Here is an 18,624-nt window from a genome sequence, read left to right as displayed (position 1 = left end):
TCTTTTGACATCAAGAGTTTGTTCCCTTATTCCTTTGTTTTTGAACAATACTATACCTGTTCGAGAGTAGTCTGAACCAGTGGCGATTTTTGACCCTTTTTAGGGGTGCTCAAGCCCCTCCTCAAACTCCTCCCCTTTAGGTGAGACTCGCCTTTTTGAAACCAAAATGGGTAACCTAGGTGATTCATGCAGATCCGATAAGAACGTTTTCTCATCGGCGGGTCGTGGCCGTGGCCAACGCAGCATTTTACCCGTGCTTCCCAACTTTACAACTGGCTCAATCGTCTTTCCTAAGGCCTAAACCTTACAGCCAATCAGAGGCAGAGTGGGGAGAGGTTTACAGACCCATCTTACATCATCTAGAAACTATTTTAATACAATATTAAAATTGATGTCTATTGGATGTGTGTTAGCTTTACAGTAAGTGATGCTTTTGACTTTGGCTTTTTACAGTAGTTCAACTCAGGTAATCATGTTTTTTTTTAAATGATGTATGCTATCCAAAATATTTCTTTATGGTTAAAAGAATATGACATTGTTTAAAGAGCACAGATTCTACATAGATCTAGCCTCTTAATTTTGCTCTCAAAGTGCACCAGATTCATGCGCTTAACTTTCTAATTTAATACATTTTCTTCCGGGGGAGCATGCCCCCGGACCCCCCTAGAGGGTCAGGGGTTAGCTGGACCCTTCTCAACTTCTCGACCTGTTTACATGCCTGTTATTAGCAAAGGGGTTTAGCACTTTTGCAAGGCCCTGTATTCATATCACATTCTCATTGGGGCCTGAGCACCCCTACAGGTCTGATCCTAGAATCGCCTCTGGTCTCAACAGTTTGATACAGTGAATCTTAACCCTTCACACGTCAATACAGACACCAGGTGAGACACGTCATTTCCTACATTTACATTTAGTCATTTAGCAGACGTTCTTATCCAGAGCGACTTACAGTAAGTACAGGGACATTTTCCCCGAGGCAAGTAGGGTGAAGTGCCTTGCCCAAGGACACAATGTCATTTGGCATGGCCGGGAATTGAACCAACAACCTTCTGATTAATAGCCCAACTCCCTAACCGCTCAACCATCTGACCCCATGTCATCGCTGGTCGTGATTCCCGGGACTCATCTTGGTCTCGGCGTGGCGTGGTGCATCCCTCGGATCTGGAAGAGGGCCACAAATGAGGATGGACAGCGACTGTCTTTAAACTTTTTTATTTGATTTTATAAATGAACAACAATACAAATCCCCTTTTCGAAGTCTCTGTGTCCGAGTGAATAGAGGTAGATGGTGAGCAGGAGAGCTCGTGTGATGAGGTAGGTAGAGTGTTGAGGTCAGAAAGTGCTAGCCAGAGTGCTTTGACAGAGTAATATACACATCATATTTATATGCTTCATACTGCTTGATATCCCCTTACGGATATGACATGTCTTTCCTAATCTAGGTCATTCAGGGCACCTGTTCCTGTTGCACAGGAAACCTTGACACTTCTTTCCTACTTTGGACAAGGGATCTGACGCATGTATCAGTTTCTAACACATCCTGTCTTCTTAGAAACCTAGAGCGTGGTTTCTCTATGCAAGCCGTTTCTAACCACATCCTATGCAAAAAGTTTCTAACTGTCATACAGAACCCTCCTGTCTAAATCTCTATGCAATAAGTTTTTCTAACACATCTTATCTAAGTACACATATTTCTAACACATATTATCTAAATACACATATGCAAGCAATTTCTAACACATCCTATGCAAATACACATATTATTTAGTAAGTATTTCCATTCATTGTTTCTCCAAGGTTCATTCAAACGAAGGCTTCTTATGGATCCATCAACACCTGAGTCCTGATCTGAATAAAGGTTTTGAAGTTCAGACCTCAGTCTCCCTGAATCAAAGTGATTTAACGAAACGATATTAAACTTAAAGGAGGAATTGTGTTAATTAGTTAAACTGAAACAATAAATGTGGTGTATAATTGTATGAAATACATGATGAAAAAATTGGCTAGCAATTTTGCCAAGCAAATACCAAGAAATAAGTTGCAGGCAGCAGTTTGTCTTTCGACTACACTTGCAAAATCCGAGATGAGACTGAGCTCAAATAACTTCGGCGACTTTTCATATACTACAAAATCGCTGTCAATCAAAAGGAGACGCAGTCTTTCGACAAAACCTCCACTCATCACGCATAAGCCCGGAGTACAGGCCAGCCCACTCCTCCATTCACCCCCATAGACACCGAGCGTCCGTGGGCGGGACATGATTGCAGCATTTATCCAATGACCGTATAGTTTCGAAGCACTGAAAAAAACGGTTCAAACAAGCACCAAGTCAATGGACTTCAACAGGGAAATGCACTGTGACTAAGGGTAAGTATGAGAAGGAAATCGAGCCAGTCGACCTGCTATATCTGACGAACTCTTCTTCGAGATCAACGTGTTCAAACGCATTTAAAATTGTAAACACAATAGTAAATATTTGACCATTCATTTTTTTTATACATTTTAGGGAAGCTGAGCTTCTTCTTGCAGTCTTAAAGAAATCGCCACTGGAGTAGCAGGACAAAGGTTGCTGTCTAGTTCAGCCACACCTATGCATGGAGGAGTTTTCACCACCCTACTACTGCAACATTATATCCACGCCCAGAAGGGTAGTCTAACGTTCTAACCACACCCCCGGCAACAGGTGGGTTGGCAGTCAAGGTAGTCCGGACAACTATAAACTACGCCCTTGGGAGAGCAAAGTTCCAGGAACTCACTAACACAAACGAATCCTATCTTGGTTGTGCCCAACACACAAGCCTTGACAGGAAGAGAGGACTGTTTCCGTGGACAGAGACAAGGAGGAAAGATGCAGGGGTGTACACCCAACATGAAGCTTTACAGCCTGTGTCTGACTGGCGCACTGATACTACTGTGAGTACATGGTTTCATGGTATATGATCCTCTCTCTCTTAATTGGAATAACGCTTAATTTGCGTGACTGAGAAATGTAATGTCTTTATTCAGGGCCGGTCCTTCGTACAGGCGACATAGGCGGTGCATCCATTAATTAACCCTCCCGCACAACCAGCATAGGGTGCCAACCGCGCCACCTCATAGCTCCATGTTGCGGATCATATATCATACCTGTTGATATATGATCATGTATCATAGTGCCGCCCCCCACCCGGGGGGGGGGGGGGGGGGGGGGGGGGGGGGGGCTTCTGTTGATACATTTTGCCTAGGGCACAAGGTGTGCTAGGACCGGTACTGTCTTCATTTATAAGACGGATTTAAGCTAAACCCTCTCCATTGTAAACAATCATCATAGACAAGCTGAAACATGAGCAAACTGGGTATTTCTGGGTTACTTATCTGCCTGGTGGTGAAACCAGTTGGACCGGTGAAACGCACAGTGTAAATGTCATAAATAAGTAGGCATAACACTTCAAATAAGGGTGTTTTCACACCTGACATGTTTGATCTGTTTCACTCGGACCATGGTTCGTTTTCTTTGTAAGTCCGGTTCGTTTGGAGAGGTGAGAACACGCATTCGAACTCTAGTGCGGACCAAACAACCGAACCATGGTCCCCGTAAAAAGACGGGACTCGGTCCGGTTCCAAGTGAACCATGGTTTGGTTCGCTTTAGGTGTGAACTTAATCGGACATATTATTGACCTATTCCAGGAAGCAAACCAAAATGTAGTGCGTCGGTTGAAAAAGGATGTTGACACTCGGCAGAGATAAGTGACACATTTAGTGATATACTGAAATAAAGGGTCATTATTGCACAGTGGACCAATGTCGGTTGATAGTTAAAAAACTGAGGCAGCAATACATAAAAGTGCGTGCATGATGTTCTGTGTAAAAGTGGTAGCTCGTCGGACGAAATGGGTCTTCGACAGGGAGTCGATAGGCCCTTCGTAGACGGGCTCTGGTATTGCAATCGCAAAACGCTGCTGTTGCTCCATTGTTGTTCGTGAAAAGGAAGTGATTTTCCCTCACACATTTTCTGTCCAATATATTAACAACCAGTATTACCGCCTGTCATTGTTTTTTACAAACATCGTTGTTTTTTTACAAGCATTGGTATGCTTAAAACAGGACCGTGTGAACACTAACCGGACCTAATGAAAAATGCAACAAAGTAGCAACTCAACCGTTTTCGGACCAAGCAAACGGACTAATACGTGTGAAGGCACCCTAAGTGGACTCTTTCGGATCTTTAAATCAAAGTTTTAAAAGCAGGATTCTGATGAAGTTGTCTCAGAATCCAGAATGTGCAGATTGATTTAGCTTCTGTCACTTCCTTGTCACATTCTCCTGAGTAAGACTTGTTTAATGTCAAGAAATGGTAGGAAATTAACATATCTTTTAGAGGACAATTTTTGCTGATGGCATCATGAAACCAGTTTGAATACTTCTATAAAAAAGTAAAGTGGCATACACTGTTGGACAGGTAGGCTGCCTGAACTCTCTCTCTCTCTCTCTCTCTCTCTGTCTCTCTCTCTCTCTCTCTCTCTCTCTCTCTCTCTCTCTCTCTCTCTCTCTCTCGTCTTGTGCCTTACCCAACACTTACCCCCCCCCCCCCCCCCCAGTTCTCTTTCAATGTGTGTATTTGTTTGTTAGGTGTGTCCATTAATTTTGCATCAGGATGAAGGGTGTAACAGGAATTACCTTCCACGTCCGAAGGTGTTCAGTATTCAGGTGTGCGTGTGTGTGTGCTGTAACAGGAGCTGTCTCGGTGGCTCTGGAGGCCTCGCCCTGGCTACATTCCAAAAGCACAAATAAGAAGACAAGCTAGTTTTCCTCTTGACCTCTACTAGGGGCAGGTCAGCATGGGGAGGGTCAACGGGGGCAGGTGGTTCAGTTCTGTTGTTTGGGTCCTTAGTGGCACTGAGAGCTCCCTGCATACCTGAGGCAAGGGCAGTAATCTGGGAGTGATGGGGGTGGTCCTTCCAGGTGGAGAGAGAACTGGTCTCTGGGTAAACAGAGAACAGGTTTGGTGCAGCTCAGATGTAAGATCAGATCAAGAGGTTGCAGGTAAAAAAAAAAAAAAGCCCCAGGTTTTTAAACTAGGGTGAAGTGCCTTGCCCAAGGACATAACGTAATTTTGCAAAGCCGGGAGTCGAACCGGCAACCTCCTGATTAATGGCCAGATTCCCTAACCGCTCATTTATAGTACAGTATGTGGATTGTGTTTAAGCAGTCTTGTCCAATAACCACTGATTTTCTCTGCTGTCCCATCCTCCATCTGCCTACAGGATCGTCTATGCCTGCTTCTATTCTGAAAGCATCAGGTAATACTACTGCCTCCATCTGCCTGCCTGCTCATCTGTCTGTCTGCTTGTCTGCCTGCTTGTCTGTCTGTCTGACTTGGGTTCTATGAAGTTTATGACATACTACTGTACTGTTGTGTATTTTCCAATAGGCCTGTCCTACATGATATCGGTATTATTGACAGGAAAAGGTTAGTATACTTCTAATTTAATCAATAGTACTCTATGATATGACAATGGGTTAACAACAATTGTAATGACGATTGTGACATTTCTTGGACAGATCATGCATGTATGCAGGCATTTCAATATGTTGGTGGTGTCTGCGAATTAACTGTGTTTCTTTCTGTCTGTATCCTTAGTGACAGATTTCATGATAATGGTGCTAATTCAACCTGCGGCTTGTTACTCCTGAGGTGAGAATAGTGCCCGATCTCTGAAGGTTTAAAATACACTGTTTGAAAAGCCGTAATGTGGAAAGAAGAGTTTTGCAAGCTTGTAAAATGAATTTGCAACCTTGTAATACAAATGTGCTAGCTTGTAACTTGACATATGAACATATTTTGAACATTTGTAAGCTTAATGATTTCACTGGTTTTGGAAAGTTTATTTGCCAATTTAAAAATCATTTAAATAACAAATAATCTCCTTTTAAAAGCCTTTATAAAACCTTGTCTTCTGTTTCACAGAACTTTGTCCAGCCATCACCCCTCCAAGACCCGGAACAAGATCCTTCCACAGGGGTACGTTAGCCTAGGTTAGCCCTGCAGAAAGACACGTTAGCCCTGCAGAAAGACACGTTAGCCCTGCAGAAAGACACGTTAGCCCTGCAGAAAGACACAAGTTATCAGATTAATGTATTTGAATTAGGGCTGTCAAGCGATTAAAATATTGAATTGCATTATATAATATGATTAATGAGTTAACTTTGATAGCCCTAATTTGAATACATTGATTTACACCATAAATACAACACCTGACTTATTTTAAGTGTGCGTTCTTAAGAATGAATGAGCCTGTGTGTCCATCACAACGTATCATCAGATTGAGTCAACGCTTTAGGTGGCAGTCTTGCACAGTGGCAATTTGTGTCCTTGTCCGTCCAACAGTGTCTTGTCTCTGCAGGTTGTTGTACAAGAAGCCCAGTGTGGTGTCGGGGTGAGTGTTGATAAGGCCATGTTTATGTCATGTTGTTGAAATTTGTTTAACTACATGCTCTTCTGGTTCCACCCATTGGCACATGCAAACCAATCATTTTAATGTTTGTGTGTGTGTGTTCAAGTCGTACAGATGTGGTTTCCGTGGCACCCTGGATGGCTCCTATAGTCTGGGAAGGGGGCTTTGACTCAGTTGTCCTGGACAGCATCTACGAGCAAATGAACATCACCGTAGCAACAACCGTCTTTGCTCTGGGAAAGTAGGTGGAACAAATAATTAAATCCAATAATGTTGAAAATGCTTGATTTTCCTAAAGAAAACCAAGGGTTCTCTAAATGTTCCTTTCAGGTACGTTGCATTCCTGAAAGACTTCCTAGAGACGGCAGAGAAGCACTACATGGTTGGCTATAAGGTTGACTACTACATATTTACTGACAGACCTGGAGACATTCCAAATGTTACCCTGGCAGAAGGGAGACGGGTAAGTGTGAGTAGAACCTAGGACCTAAGGTTATTTAGTACTCGATACAAATGTCAAAAATAAAAGTCCATAATCCAAAAAGTGTATAATATTGTTTGTTTACTGATCAACTTAAAAGAAACAACAGCCAAACAAATTAGGTAAAAATGGCTACAACAGGTAAGCCTGGACATCCACAGTCCTGCTGTCTTATACACGTACATCTCCAAAAACCCTGCTGTGTTTCCTCCGTCATCTCAAGACGCTCCACCTTATGATGCGTTCACACTGCAGACGCCCCGCTCTGCCCGCCCCGCTGCAGTGTGAACGCACCGTAAGGGCAACTGGGCAATTTTGACTCTTCTCAAGTTCAAGTCTTTTATTGTCAGGTACACAGAACAACACAAGGTTAGATTGGGCACTGAAATTCTTAAGACAAGACAACGCAAGCACCTGGCATAACATAACATATAAGTACACGGAACACAATTTACATCAATGCTGAGCTTAAATAAGTGAACTTCCTACATATACAGATAGCAATAAATATCGACTATACTAACCCTAATACTAAAACTTCCTAAATTACAGATAACAATAGATAGTACACTATACTAACCCTAAATGCACAAGAACCTGTTCCAACCCTATAACCTATTCTAACCTAAGTGGAGTACAGTACAATAGTGCAATGTCAATGACCATACAGGAGCCTGTTGGCGAGGTACAGTGAGGTGACAGTAGTGCAAGTTACTGATAGAGCAACCAGTAGCTGAAAGTGACAGTGTATGAGTGACTAGTGTGCAGAAAAACAATGTCCATATCAGTGTCCATTCAGTGTCCTTCTGTGTACGTACTTAAGCTGAAGAGTAATAGAACACGTCCTTCTAGATTTTCCTCCATTCTCCACTCCTCTTCCCACTGTAGGTGAGAGTGTTGAAGGTGCCCAGCTCCAACCGCTGGCAGGAAATCTCAGCTCGCAGGATGGAGATGATCCAGCTGCTCATCGAGAATACGATCAGGGGTCAAGCAGACTACATCTTCTGTCTGGACGTCGACTCCAAGTTCCACGCTCACTTTGGGGTGGAAGTTCTGGGTCGACTGGTTGCTACGATACACCCAGGTTACTATGCTACGGATCGAGGAAGCCTTCCGTACGAACGCCGTCCGGAGTCACGGGCCTACATCCCCTGGGGGGAGGGAGACTTCTACTACGGAGGCGCCGTCTTTGGAGGACTGCTGGAGGATGTCCGTGCCATGACAGAGACCTGCCGTCGAAATTTTGAGGCGGACACGGCCAATGGGATCGAGGCAGCGTGGCAAGAAGAGAGCCACCTGAACAGGTACTTTACGTACAACAAGCCGTCCAAGTTGCTGTCGCCTGAGTACCTGTGGCAGGACATCCATGGCTGGAGCAAGGATGTCAAGATCATTCGCTTCTCAGGGGTGGCCAAGAACTATGCTGACTTCCGGCCCAACTGAGGGGAAAAGGACGTGATGTCATAAACTGTTTCAACTGAGTGTATCCTACCCAAGCCCTGGGTACATTTCTATAATCTTGTGGAAGTCATTCGGTTTTCAGTTGTACACTGGGTGTCTTGTTCATAGGTGGGGTGTAAGTAAACTGGCGTATTCAGGCACATGAGCAGGAATCTGTGAACAGAAGTGGATTCCTCCTCCTCTTCCTCTCATCCTCCTTATGAATCCCCTGAAAAAGCTTTCTGAAGTGCAGTCGGTAACTAACAGTTATGCAGGTTGATTTTGTATCTCTGGGAAGGATTATCAATTAAACTATGAAGAACTATTCTGGACTATTGTTAGAAATAGAGTTTGTGATTGTCTGTTTGATATGCTTTTGATGTTTGTCTTAAATTATTTGCTGTTCGCCAAAACTCTGGTCTGATTATGATGAAAACATCCTATTTCTGAATGTATTTCTTGGATGCTCCGATGGGGCAACTGGAATCTATGACCAGCTGGTTGAACACCAGGGGCGGACTGGCCATCGGGGAAACCGGGGGATTTTTCCAAGTAGGCCACTGATTGGTCGATACGTGCGATGCATTGAGTGGGCCGCGCGCCGTGTACTGAGTGGGCTGGTCTGACAGTAACTCCCGGGCCACTGTTTAACACCGATCATCCATTGTTACTCTTACAGTTTTTTCCAAATGCTTAGACGCAAAAATGTCAAATAACACACAGTGAAATCTGACACTCAAGGAGCAAAACAAAACCCCAGACCTGCACAACTATAAGCACATTCTAATCCTCACACCATTTGCTAAATACTACACACAGTGTATTGCAAATCGCTAAACACACTTTTCTACATTTGACACAGAAATGTACGATGACATCACTTCATTGCCATTTTGAGACACTGTCTTGTTAAATGCCACATGTGGATCCAACACGGGCATCGGGTGAACAAGTACTAAAGCGCTCAACTATAAACACACCAATTAGGTGTAATAAGTATAAAAACATTTTATACATGATTGTATAGTTTTGAACAAAGTGTTTCATTTTGCAAAAGATTGGAGGTGTTCTGCTACTTGTGTGTTGTGTAAAACGTGTGTTGTGTTTTGACAAAGTGAGTCTTGTTTTCAAAATTGTGCTTAAGCAATTGGAAAAAACTGTAAACTTCAGGACGGTGTAAATGTGAGATCTAGTTTGAGATGTGAGGTTACACTGCCCTCTTGTGGACGGCTTGCAGACTCAAATCTACATGACGCTACTAGACTGTCAGGTGCTACTTATGCAGACAGAGTGGAAGATAAACTAAATCCTTCAGAGTTTTGGTGTAAACTCACCAGTCTTCTGCCAGCCTTCACATTTGAAAATCTCCAATGAAGGAGCAGATCTCACATGATAAGGGAGAGCATTCCAAAACTTTGGCCCAACCACAGAAAAAGCCTGATCACCGTTTAATTTGTAGCGACATCGTGTCGCATTTAAAAGCAGGTGTTTTGAAGATCTGAGTGCCTTAGCAGGACAGTATGGCACAATGAGATCACAAATATACCTTGGTGCATTAGCCAGACAATGCCTCCTCAAATCAACTCTAAACTTAATGGGAAGCCAGTGAATGGATGCCAAAACAGGAGAATATGACCCCTCTTTCTAGACCCTGTCAAAAGTCTTGCAGCTGCATTTTGAACAATTTGTAATCGAGATGTAGAGTGAGGAAGACCACAATTGAGTTGCAATAGTCTAATTGTAATGTTACAAATGCATGAATTGCGACTTCTGAATCTTTGCTTGAAAGAAGATTCTTCAACTTTGCAATAGATCTTAAACGGAAAAAGCTTCCTCTAATAACAGCACTAATTTGTTTGTCAAAAAATTGTGAAGAGTCAAAGGTCATTCCTAGGTTTTGGATTTGTTTGCTTGATTGTTGAGATAGGACCTAACTGGGCTTTCATAGCTGGAGTGGAATGTGCCGGGCAACCCAGAATTAAAACGTCTGTTTTATCCTCATTTAACTGCAGAAAGTTATTTGTCATCCACCTCTTTATATCATCTACACATTCCAATAACACATCAAAGGAAGCGGTGTTGTCAAGCCTTACTGGAAGGTAAAGCTGAGAATCATCTTCATAGCAGTGATATGAACGGTTATGCTTCTGAAAAGGGAGGGCCAAGGGGAGCATATAAAGAGAAAACAATAAAGGTCCTAAAATGGATCCCCGGGGCACACCAAACAGAGCAGGCGCAGATGACAAGGAACAATTTCCTAACTTTACAGAAAAAGTCCTCTTTTCGAGGTAGGAAGCAAACCATTGCAATACAGTGCGCCCCTGACACCCACCATGTTTTCTAGCCGTTTAAGAAGAATGTTGTGGTGAATGGTATCAAATGCAGCTTTGCACACTGTCTCAGCACGGGAGTTAAATTAGTGTTCGGAACACATTTACTTGATTGACTCTGAAGCTAAATGCATGAATTTTCCCCTCTAAATTACACAAAAAGTATTTCCTCTGTCACACACTCAGTCACCTCTGCAGTGCCCATAGATATATATAAAGGCCTCTGCCTGCGTATGTGCATTGTGACGTCAGCACAGCAGCAGGCGCTCAGCTCGAGCTTCGTTGGCTGACTGCTGAAGCAGAAGCCTAGCATGCATTCGAAGAGAGGAACCCAATAAATATAGGTCCATAGGTCACGAATGTCTGATCTTGTACAGAACTTGCAACATCAATCAATGTCTCAATCAAAATTGTACAGCAAGACATTTTTATTTGATTTTCCAATAATTGTGTTGTATTTGAAAATAAAAACATCTGAACATATAAACTGTGCAGTGTTTGTTACTTTCACAAATACAAATAATTACAGATATTTAGATTATTGTCTGAAAATTAGCATGATAGTCTTACACAGTTGGGCTTTCCTTGTGCTATAGCTTTTCCAGGGAGTTTTCTCCTTCGAACCACTTCGCCAAAGACATTCAAATGGTTAAATTGATACGTGAATGTCTTTAACCGAATGTAATTAATCGATAGCCTAATTGGAATCTGTTTTTAAATGTGGCTATTTAATCTGAACGATAATTTGCATTTCAATATAAAACCATGTTATTACCTAAAGCCAATTTTCTTCTTTATGTTAGAGTTTGACCCAATCAAATACTCTGTTTGACGAACTATCGAATAGTTCTCTAGTTTTTATGAAAGGATATTTTCATACATTTCGGTTTCAACATGTGGAAATTACGATGTCTTTGTAAACTCACCAGTGCCGGAATTGCAATAGGTTATGATTTATCATTAAACGATTTGTGTTTGGGCGCCAAATTGATTAAATTAAGCTTGTAATAAAATAAAATAACTGTTTTACGAAATGTAGTCTTGTATTGTGTGTATTTGGGAGTCAGATGGCTGAGCGGTGAGGGAGTCGGCCTAGTAATCAGAAGGTTGCCGGATCGATTCCCCGCCATGCCACATGATGTTGTGTCCTTGGGCAAGAAATGTTGTGTCCTTGGGCACTTCACCCTACTTGCCTCGGGGGGAATGTCCCTGTACTTACTGTAAGTCGCTCTGGATAAGAGCGTCTGCTAAATGACTAAATGTAAATGTAAATTTGACGCGTGGCTTGTCTTTAGTCGATGTTGCGATTTACGCTGTCCCTCAAAGACCACATGGTAATTGTTCCTTGGAGATGCAGTTTCACTGCGTAAACGGAAAGGTGCAATTGAAAAGGCAGTCTCAAGATTTTTTTGAATGAATGACTTGATCGAAAACAAAACAGGACACCTGACACACAGTAGGCCGTAGTCATGGAGTCAACATTGGGGGGGACGAAATCTGCTGGGGAGTCTGAGGGTCCCCCCCCCCCTGAAAACCTTTTATGTTTAGTTATGAATATCATTACATTTTACATGATAATTTCGGACAGCGTGCGTGGTTGCCTGTCCTAGCGTACATTTATATTGTATTAATATTTTTATATCAATATATTGGGGGGGACATTTTGACCAGATTAGAATATTGGGGGGGGATATATTATGATTATGGCCCTGACTGACACACATTAGGCCTATGGTCAAAATATTCTAGCTCCATACATCCGTAATGCAGTTTAGGATATGTTTTTCCAATGATATGGTGTAGTTGTTTGGATTACCCAGAAGCCACAGTCAAATTAAAGTTAAAATATTACTCTGTGAATATATCATAAAATTATTATTGCAAAGTCAAAGTTATGGTTCATTGATAGGTAGGCTACACCTGTCGTCGGGACATCGAATGGTTTCTTCCATCTTTTTTCCTCTAAATAGTTTTTGGGGGCGGTTTTCCTTGTGTTCCTCGAGGGTTTAAGTTGTTTGAGGGGCAGTTCTATGCGTATGTGAAGCCCTCTGTGACATTTTTTTGTCAAAAGGGCAACACAAATAGCCTACATTTGGTTTGATTTGAATGTCTCTCAGGTGGAATGGGGATTCCCCTTACAGTTTCGCTTTGCAAGTAGGCCTATTAAAGCGACAAACGGACACAGGAATGGTACACATTGTCTGGGAAAACAATCAGTCAAGACGCTCACACCGTGTTCATTAGTATTAACTGTAGAGGACACCAACTTAATTTACTTTCATTCATAGTTTGCCGCCAGTTGTTACGCAGCGCAATGAGCTCAATCAACCTGTGGACGCTCGTGACCCTGACCCTGTGCCTTTGGAATGTCGGCACAGGATGCACGTGGATGGAAACGCAGAAGGGTTCCAGAAGTATGTTTCAAGTCTCCAACAATAAGCCATCTCGATGCTGCAACGCATGGTGAGTTACACTCACAGGCACAAACGCTATAAGCTATACACTCATGTTCAACAGCACCGCTTTCATCATCCTTTTCATGGGAAATGGGCTAAGAAATGTTTAGAGATCCTCACTGATCCGCTTCAACTGTTTTGTGGGTTCAGGGTAGAAGGGTCGAGGGGGACAGCTCGTCAGGATTCTCCGGGGACGGACTGCCAAATTTCCCTTCAAAGCAACACAACCAAGCCCTCCATCTGAAGGTAAGAAGCCAAGGTTCTCAATGCTGCTAAGCTTAGCTTATGGGACGATGTGAAAATAATTATGTCAATTTCAATCAACATTAAGCCGTATTAAATGAATAATAGGCCTATTCATTTATAATAAATGTCACACCTGGGACTTGTCCTGGCGACGCGTGTTTGTTAACTCTTGCACGCGCTCTCCTGCAGGCCGAGGATAAGTTGGTGTTCATCTGGCACGCGCTCAATGACATAGAAAGGCTGTTCAGCAGCGGCAGCAGCAACGCCACGCGCTGGGCCCAGAGAGACGTGGACGAGTTCATGAGCTACCTTTTCCGCCAGAACACTCAGGTCCATCAATGTGTAAGTGTTTCTCTCTCCCCCCCCCCCCCCCCCCCCCCCCCCCTCTCTCTCTCTCTCTCTCTCTCTCTCTCTCTCTCTCTCTCTCTGTCTTTCTCTCTCTCTCTCTCTTTCTCTCTCTCTCTCTCTCTCTCTCTCTCTCTCTCTCTCTCTCTCTCTCTCTCTCTCTCTCTCTCTTTCTCTCTCTCTCTTTCTGTCTTTCTCTTTCTGTCTCTCTTTCTGTCTCTCTTTCTGTCTCTCTTTCTGTCTCTCTTTCTGTCTCTCTTTCTGTCTCTCTTTCTCTCCCTCTCCCTCTCCCTCTCCCTCTCCCTCTCCCTCTCCCTCTCCCTCTCCCTCTCCCTCTCCCTCTCCCTCTCCCTTTCCCTTTCCCTCTCCCTCTCCCTCTCCCTTTCCCTCTCTCTTTATATTACACGCAGGACATGAATGTGGCATGAATGTTCTGAATCCATGATTAAATGATCGATCTAATGACTTTCTCTCACTTCAGTTAAAGGCGATGAGACCGACATCAAATGCTGTCAGCAAAAAGATGAAACTGCATTTCAGATTGATGAAGAAATCTTTGAAAAATCAGGTACATAGTTTGAATATTGGTCTAACTGATGACTTGATTAAGCTTACAGTAATAGTGAGTCATTAACTTAAACTTGCTCTTTGATTCTTGCAGGGTTACAGCGCAAGCGCGTGGGAGGAAGTCAGAAGAGTTGTGCTTGCGCATTTGCTGAGACTAGACGTGCTGGCAGCAAGAATCTTTAAACCCTGAAGTCAATGTGTGTGTGTGTGTTTGATTTGAACTCATTTATTTATACTATTTATTAGGTACTTATCTTATTATTATTCATGTTGTGTTTATGTTTGTGTTATTTATGTTTTAACAATTATTTATTATCATGCATATTGAATTGATTTACGTCTGTATTTATTTAATCTCTCTGTCAATAAATGAATTTAAGCTAAAGATGACAACGATTTGGCGTGAATAAATAGACCAATCTTTAATTTCAGCCCCTGAACATAACTCTTAATAAGAAAGCTATAAGATTCCAGACAGGACCCCTTTACATTCCACCATAAGCTTGGACCTGATGTGCTTAATATAGGGTGTGACTCATGTGATAGTGACAATGACAAGAGGGGGGGGGGGGGGGGGGTCAACTTCTTCTCTGACCTGTTGTTTTTACCTCTTTTGGGGGGGGTCCAAGTTTTAATTGGATGGGTAAAACCCCCCCAAGCCCCCCTCGATTCAAACCCTGCTCACAACGGGCTGTTTACACAAATACAGCACATGTTTAACTTTGAATTTAATGGTGAACACAGTTTTGGTAAATTAGTTTCAAAACCAAATGTCTTTGGAATATATATAAAACTAGGGACAGGTTTGTTTTCAAAAATGGGTTGGAGAGCTTTTATAATAACTGATATTAACTGATTCCACACTCAAGTGGGAACTGAACATCAGCGCCCTCACCAAGAAAGCACAACAGAGGATGTACTTCCTACGGCAGCAGAAGAAATTCAACCTGCCAAAAACAATGATGGTGCACTTCTACACAGCCATCATTGAGTCCATCCTCACCACCTCCATCACCATCTGGTACGCTGCTGCCACTGCCAAGGACAAGAGCAGGCTGCAGCGTATCATCCGCACTGCTGAAAAGGTGATGGGCTGCAATCTGCCTACCCTCGAAGACCTGCACACCTTGAGGACCCTGAGGCGAGCAAGGAAGATTGTGGCCGACCCCTCCCACCCTGGACACTCCCTGTTTCCGTCACTCCCCTCCGGCAGAAGGCTGCGGTCCATCAGGACCAATACCACTCACCACAAAAACAGTTTTATTCCCTTCTGTAGTTGGCCTCTTCAACAAGGCCAACACTTCATACTGACCTTTATGACTTAATGTTCTTAAAACACATTGCTTTTTGCACTGCATCACGCAATTGTATCTTATACCATTTGTATTTTTTTGTAATATTTTTATTTTTTGTATTTTTATATGTAAATTATATTTTATTTTACTGTATATTTTACTTTAATTCTAATTTCACTTAGTATTGCTAGTTATGTACCCTTAGTATAGTTAGTCCTTATATTTGAATTTTAGATTCCTATGTTTAATGTATGCACATTTCTACCAAAGCAAGTTCCTTGTCTGTGCAAACTTTCATGGCGATTAAAAAAACTATTCATTCATTCTGACCAATTCTGATTCTGACATTAAATGTAGAGCTAATTTTCTTAATAAAAAGTAAAGGGACAGATGTGAAGTGGATGGAACATGTATGAAACCTACGCCTCTATAAAATACCTAAATTTAAAAAAATCATGCCTATTGTCCAGTTATAAATCAGAACTAAACTATTTTCAAGCCACGGCCCTCACATTTCATTAATACTAATAATACAAAATAAGAAAGAAAAAAAGAATGGTCAGACAGCTGTATGCACAACCACAAACACACACACACAAACAGAGACAGAGGGAACTCTTGTGACTCGTCACAGTTGCGTCATCTCTGAGATGAAAGTGAAAACGTTTGGGTTTTCAAGTCGCAAGTTGCCATTCACTTTTCTTCTGCAAGACTAGCGGACTTAACCGAAAGCAGCAGGGCAAGTTTTCGGATTCATTTGAATTTAAACCCTGATAATTCGATTATATATTATACTAATTTGGAAGGTAGAGTTTATTTTGTTCAAAGATAGATTTACTTTCATGCATGTTATTTGTAGTGCGCTGAAGTCTTTCAACTCGTTTTCCAATAGCCTAAATAGGCATGCCTCAGCGAAATATTTAGAACAATACAAAACCTAGGCTATCAATCATCGCTGTTTGTAACTTTGCAACCCACAAACGGTGAGTATTTTGTTCGTTTAGAAGAAAAATGTAGGCCTAGTGCATGTAGGGCTAATCAAACGCTGCAAGGGAAGTCTGGAAAGTGAAAGTCTCCGCCTACCAATTCAGCAAGAGGGGATTTTATGTTTTCCCTTTCCCGATCTCTGCCTGGCTAGTGGCTACATAAACTGGAGAACACAGGTACAGCCATGCAATCATTCAACCGCATAACCCAAACCAAGACCATACAAAATGTACTTTCAACGGTATGCGTTTGTTATTTTCCTGTTATACAGCATAATGCAAGGTTCCCAGTGCTGTGATTGGCTCCGGTACAGCTACGGACTGCTGAGCGCGGAGTCGCTCAAAATGCTGCAGGAGATGGTGAGTTACCGGCGTTGTTTTGTTTACATCAGTTTAACCAACATAACCGTCTCAAAATATATTTGCGGTTCTCTCTGAGATTACTAGGACATGTGCATATAGCTATATGTAATGTAGCCTATTTAACGTAGGCATAGTGTGGTTCACGGGTTCTGTCTGAGCCAACATACATGATGTGGGTTTTGGATGCCTGCATTCAGAGTAGGGATTGTTAAAAACATTGGCGCGTGAGATTGAACGTGTTGCTGTGTGTTCTGTTCAGGGAGGAGACTACACTGAGGACCCCTCACCGGTTCCGTTCCCCGAGTCTCAGTACAAAAAGATATACTCTGCTGAGGTAAAACTATTTTTGATTATCGATTTAATCAATATGTGGCCTGTGTTAGCAGTGTTTATTTTGTATTTTTTTCTTTTATGTATTTTGAATGTTTATTTTGTATCTCTCTGCTTTCTTATATCTGCAGCCAAAGGACCAAGTGCGGTTCCTTAATGAGAGCATTTATCAGATCACGAGGCTGTTCAATGGGAATATGCAGGCTGTCAAATGGGACAGCAAGAAGCTGGACGACTTTCTCAACCTCAATTATCGGCAATTCAGTGAGCTCAAATCATGTGTAAGTTCCACTTGGAATAATGTTATTAATTCAGCCTAGGTTGTATTGACTCGATTTACTCCATTATCCATTAAATCATGTTTGGTAAGTTACATTGGCTAGTTTAGTTTACCAAAAATATTGTCATAGTTTACATCTAATTAGATGTGTTTGATAAGCCTAGCCTACTTACTATATTTCAATTGAAATTGACGTGCATGTCTGATTTGCAGGTTCCACCGCAGGTGAGACCGGATAAGAATCTGAGACGGTACTTCAGGAAACTGAACAGGAAAGTCCTGCGAAAGATGGTGAGTTTAGCAACGTATAAAGTTTAAATGAACTTATGATGACTGATAAATTACCTATTCGTAAATTGAGATTACAGGTTAATGGTGATACCTTGTTTATACAATCCTCTTGCTTGTGAAATTACACACTGTATCCACGTCACTTCCGAAATCAAGTGTTCTCATCTCGCTTTTATCTGTTTCAGAAACACAGTGCTGATGCATGGGAGCTCATCAGGAAAGAGACCAAAAGTCATCTGCTGAGGCTGGATATTATCGCTGCTCAACTCAGAAATAGGATCTAGACACCCCCAGCAACCCCTCTTATTTATTTTATTTATTTATCTATTTATATTATAATATTATAATAAGTACTATTTATTTTATTACTATTTAAAATGTGCTACCTTTTTACCGTGAAAAAAAACTGAAAAAATAAAGCTGTTTTATACATTATTAATCTTTGTATTTGTCAAATTAAGTTCAGTATAGCCTAGTAAGTTTTTTTGTGATTCCGTAACCGAGACAGGATATAGCCTAGAACTCTTCCAATGGGCACATTCACTGTCGTGGCCTATAGACTACACGACGACAGACAAACAAGGGCCGGGTTTCGCAGATTCGTTAAGAAGCTCTTAACGAATGCTCTAGAACGCTCTTAGAACGCTCCTAAGAAGCTCTTAGCGTTAAGAGCTTCTTAACGAATCTGGGAAATCCGGCCAAGGGCGTACATTTGTCTTGACAGTTGGGAGCAGGGGGTGGAATGTGTGAAGGGATGAAAACAATGAGGTTAGGCTATA

At 42.1% G+C, this 18,624-nt stretch overlaps 3 protein-coding genes across 4 annotated transcripts; all 3 read left to right on the top strand.

The window, feature by feature from the left end:
- The first annotated feature begins 2,293 nt into the window (after positions 1-2,293).
- On the top strand, positions 2,294-10,357 carry LOC124479224 (histo-blood group ABO system transferase 2-like). 2 transcript variants are annotated; one of them, XM_047037844.1, is made up of 11 exons: positions 2,294-2,367; positions 2,507-2,683; positions 2,799-2,913; positions 5,245-5,280; positions 5,412-5,450; positions 5,622-5,675; positions 5,949-6,002; positions 6,385-6,417; positions 6,542-6,676; positions 6,766-6,898; positions 7,805-10,357. In XM_047037844.1, the coding sequence occupies exons 3-11, from the start codon at positions 2,849-2,851 to the stop codon at positions 8,357-8,359; spliced, it is 1,104 nt and encodes a 367-aa protein (XP_046893800.1). In that variant the 5' UTR covers positions 2,294-2,367; positions 2,507-2,683; positions 2,799-2,848; the 3' UTR covers positions 8,360-10,357. The 2 variants fall into 2 exon arrangements, with proteins under 2 accessions (XP_046893800.1, XP_046893799.1); XM_047037843.1 differs by lacking the exons at positions 2,294-2,367; positions 2,507-2,683 and having other exon boundaries at positions 2,699-2,913.
- Positions 10,358-13,000: 2,643 nt separating this feature from the next.
- LOC124479424 (interferon a3-like) lies at positions 13,001-14,490 on the top strand. Its single transcript, XM_047038169.1, is given in 6 exon segments — positions 13,001-13,121; positions 13,124-13,149; positions 13,293-13,388; positions 13,578-13,730; positions 14,215-14,301; positions 14,395-14,490. Coding segments are annotated over 6 exon segments (579 nt in total).
- Positions 14,491-16,252: 1,762 nt separating this feature from the next.
- On the top strand, positions 16,253-18,244 carry LOC124479764 (interferon a3-like). Its single transcript, XM_047038655.1, has 6 exons — positions 16,253-16,758; positions 16,854-16,941; positions 17,204-17,278; positions 17,406-17,555; positions 17,768-17,845; positions 18,031-18,244. Exons 2-6 carry the CDS (start codon positions 16,858-16,860, stop codon positions 18,127-18,129), a joined length of 486 nt encoding a protein of 161 aa, XP_046894611.1. The 5' UTR covers positions 16,253-16,758; positions 16,854-16,857; the 3' UTR covers positions 18,130-18,244.
- Positions 18,245-18,624: the final 380 nt, after the last annotated feature.

The sequence above is a fragment of the Hypomesus transpacificus genome, chromosome 17, assembly GCF_021917145.1.
Source record: "Hypomesus transpacificus isolate Combined female chromosome 17, fHypTra1, whole genome shotgun sequence".
Taxonomy (NCBI): domain Eukaryota; kingdom Metazoa; phylum Chordata; class Actinopteri; order Osmeriformes; family Osmeridae; genus Hypomesus; species Hypomesus transpacificus.
The sequence above is the reverse complement of the archived record's forward strand: the minus strand, read 5'-3'. Positions and strand labels throughout refer to the sequence as shown.

Bases quoted from the DNA above. Each gene is read 5' to 3' on its own strand.
- LOC124479764 (XM_047038655.1), top strand. From the start codon at position 16,858: ATGCAAGGTTCCCAGTGCTGTGATTGGCTCCGGTACAGCTACGGACTG. The intron at 17,556-17,767 runs GTAAGTTCCACT...TCTGATTTGCAG, and splicing joins TCAGTGAGCTCAAATCATGT to GTTCCACCGCAGGTGAGACC. The intron at 17,846-18,030 runs GTGAGTTTAGCA...TATCTGTTTCAG, and splicing joins GGAAAGTCCTGCGAAAGATG to AAACACAGTGCTGATGCATG.
- LOC124479224 (XM_047037844.1), top strand. From the start codon at position 2,849: ATGCAGGGGTGTACACCCAACATGAAGCTTTACAGCCTGTGTCTGACT. The intron at 5,281-5,411 runs GTAATACTACTG...ATTTTCCAATAG, and splicing joins TTCTATTCTGAAAGCATCAG to GCCTGTCCTACATGATATCG. The intron at 5,676-5,948 runs GTGAGAATAGTG...TCTGTTTCACAG, and splicing joins TGCGGCTTGTTACTCCTGAG to AACTTTGTCCAGCCATCACC.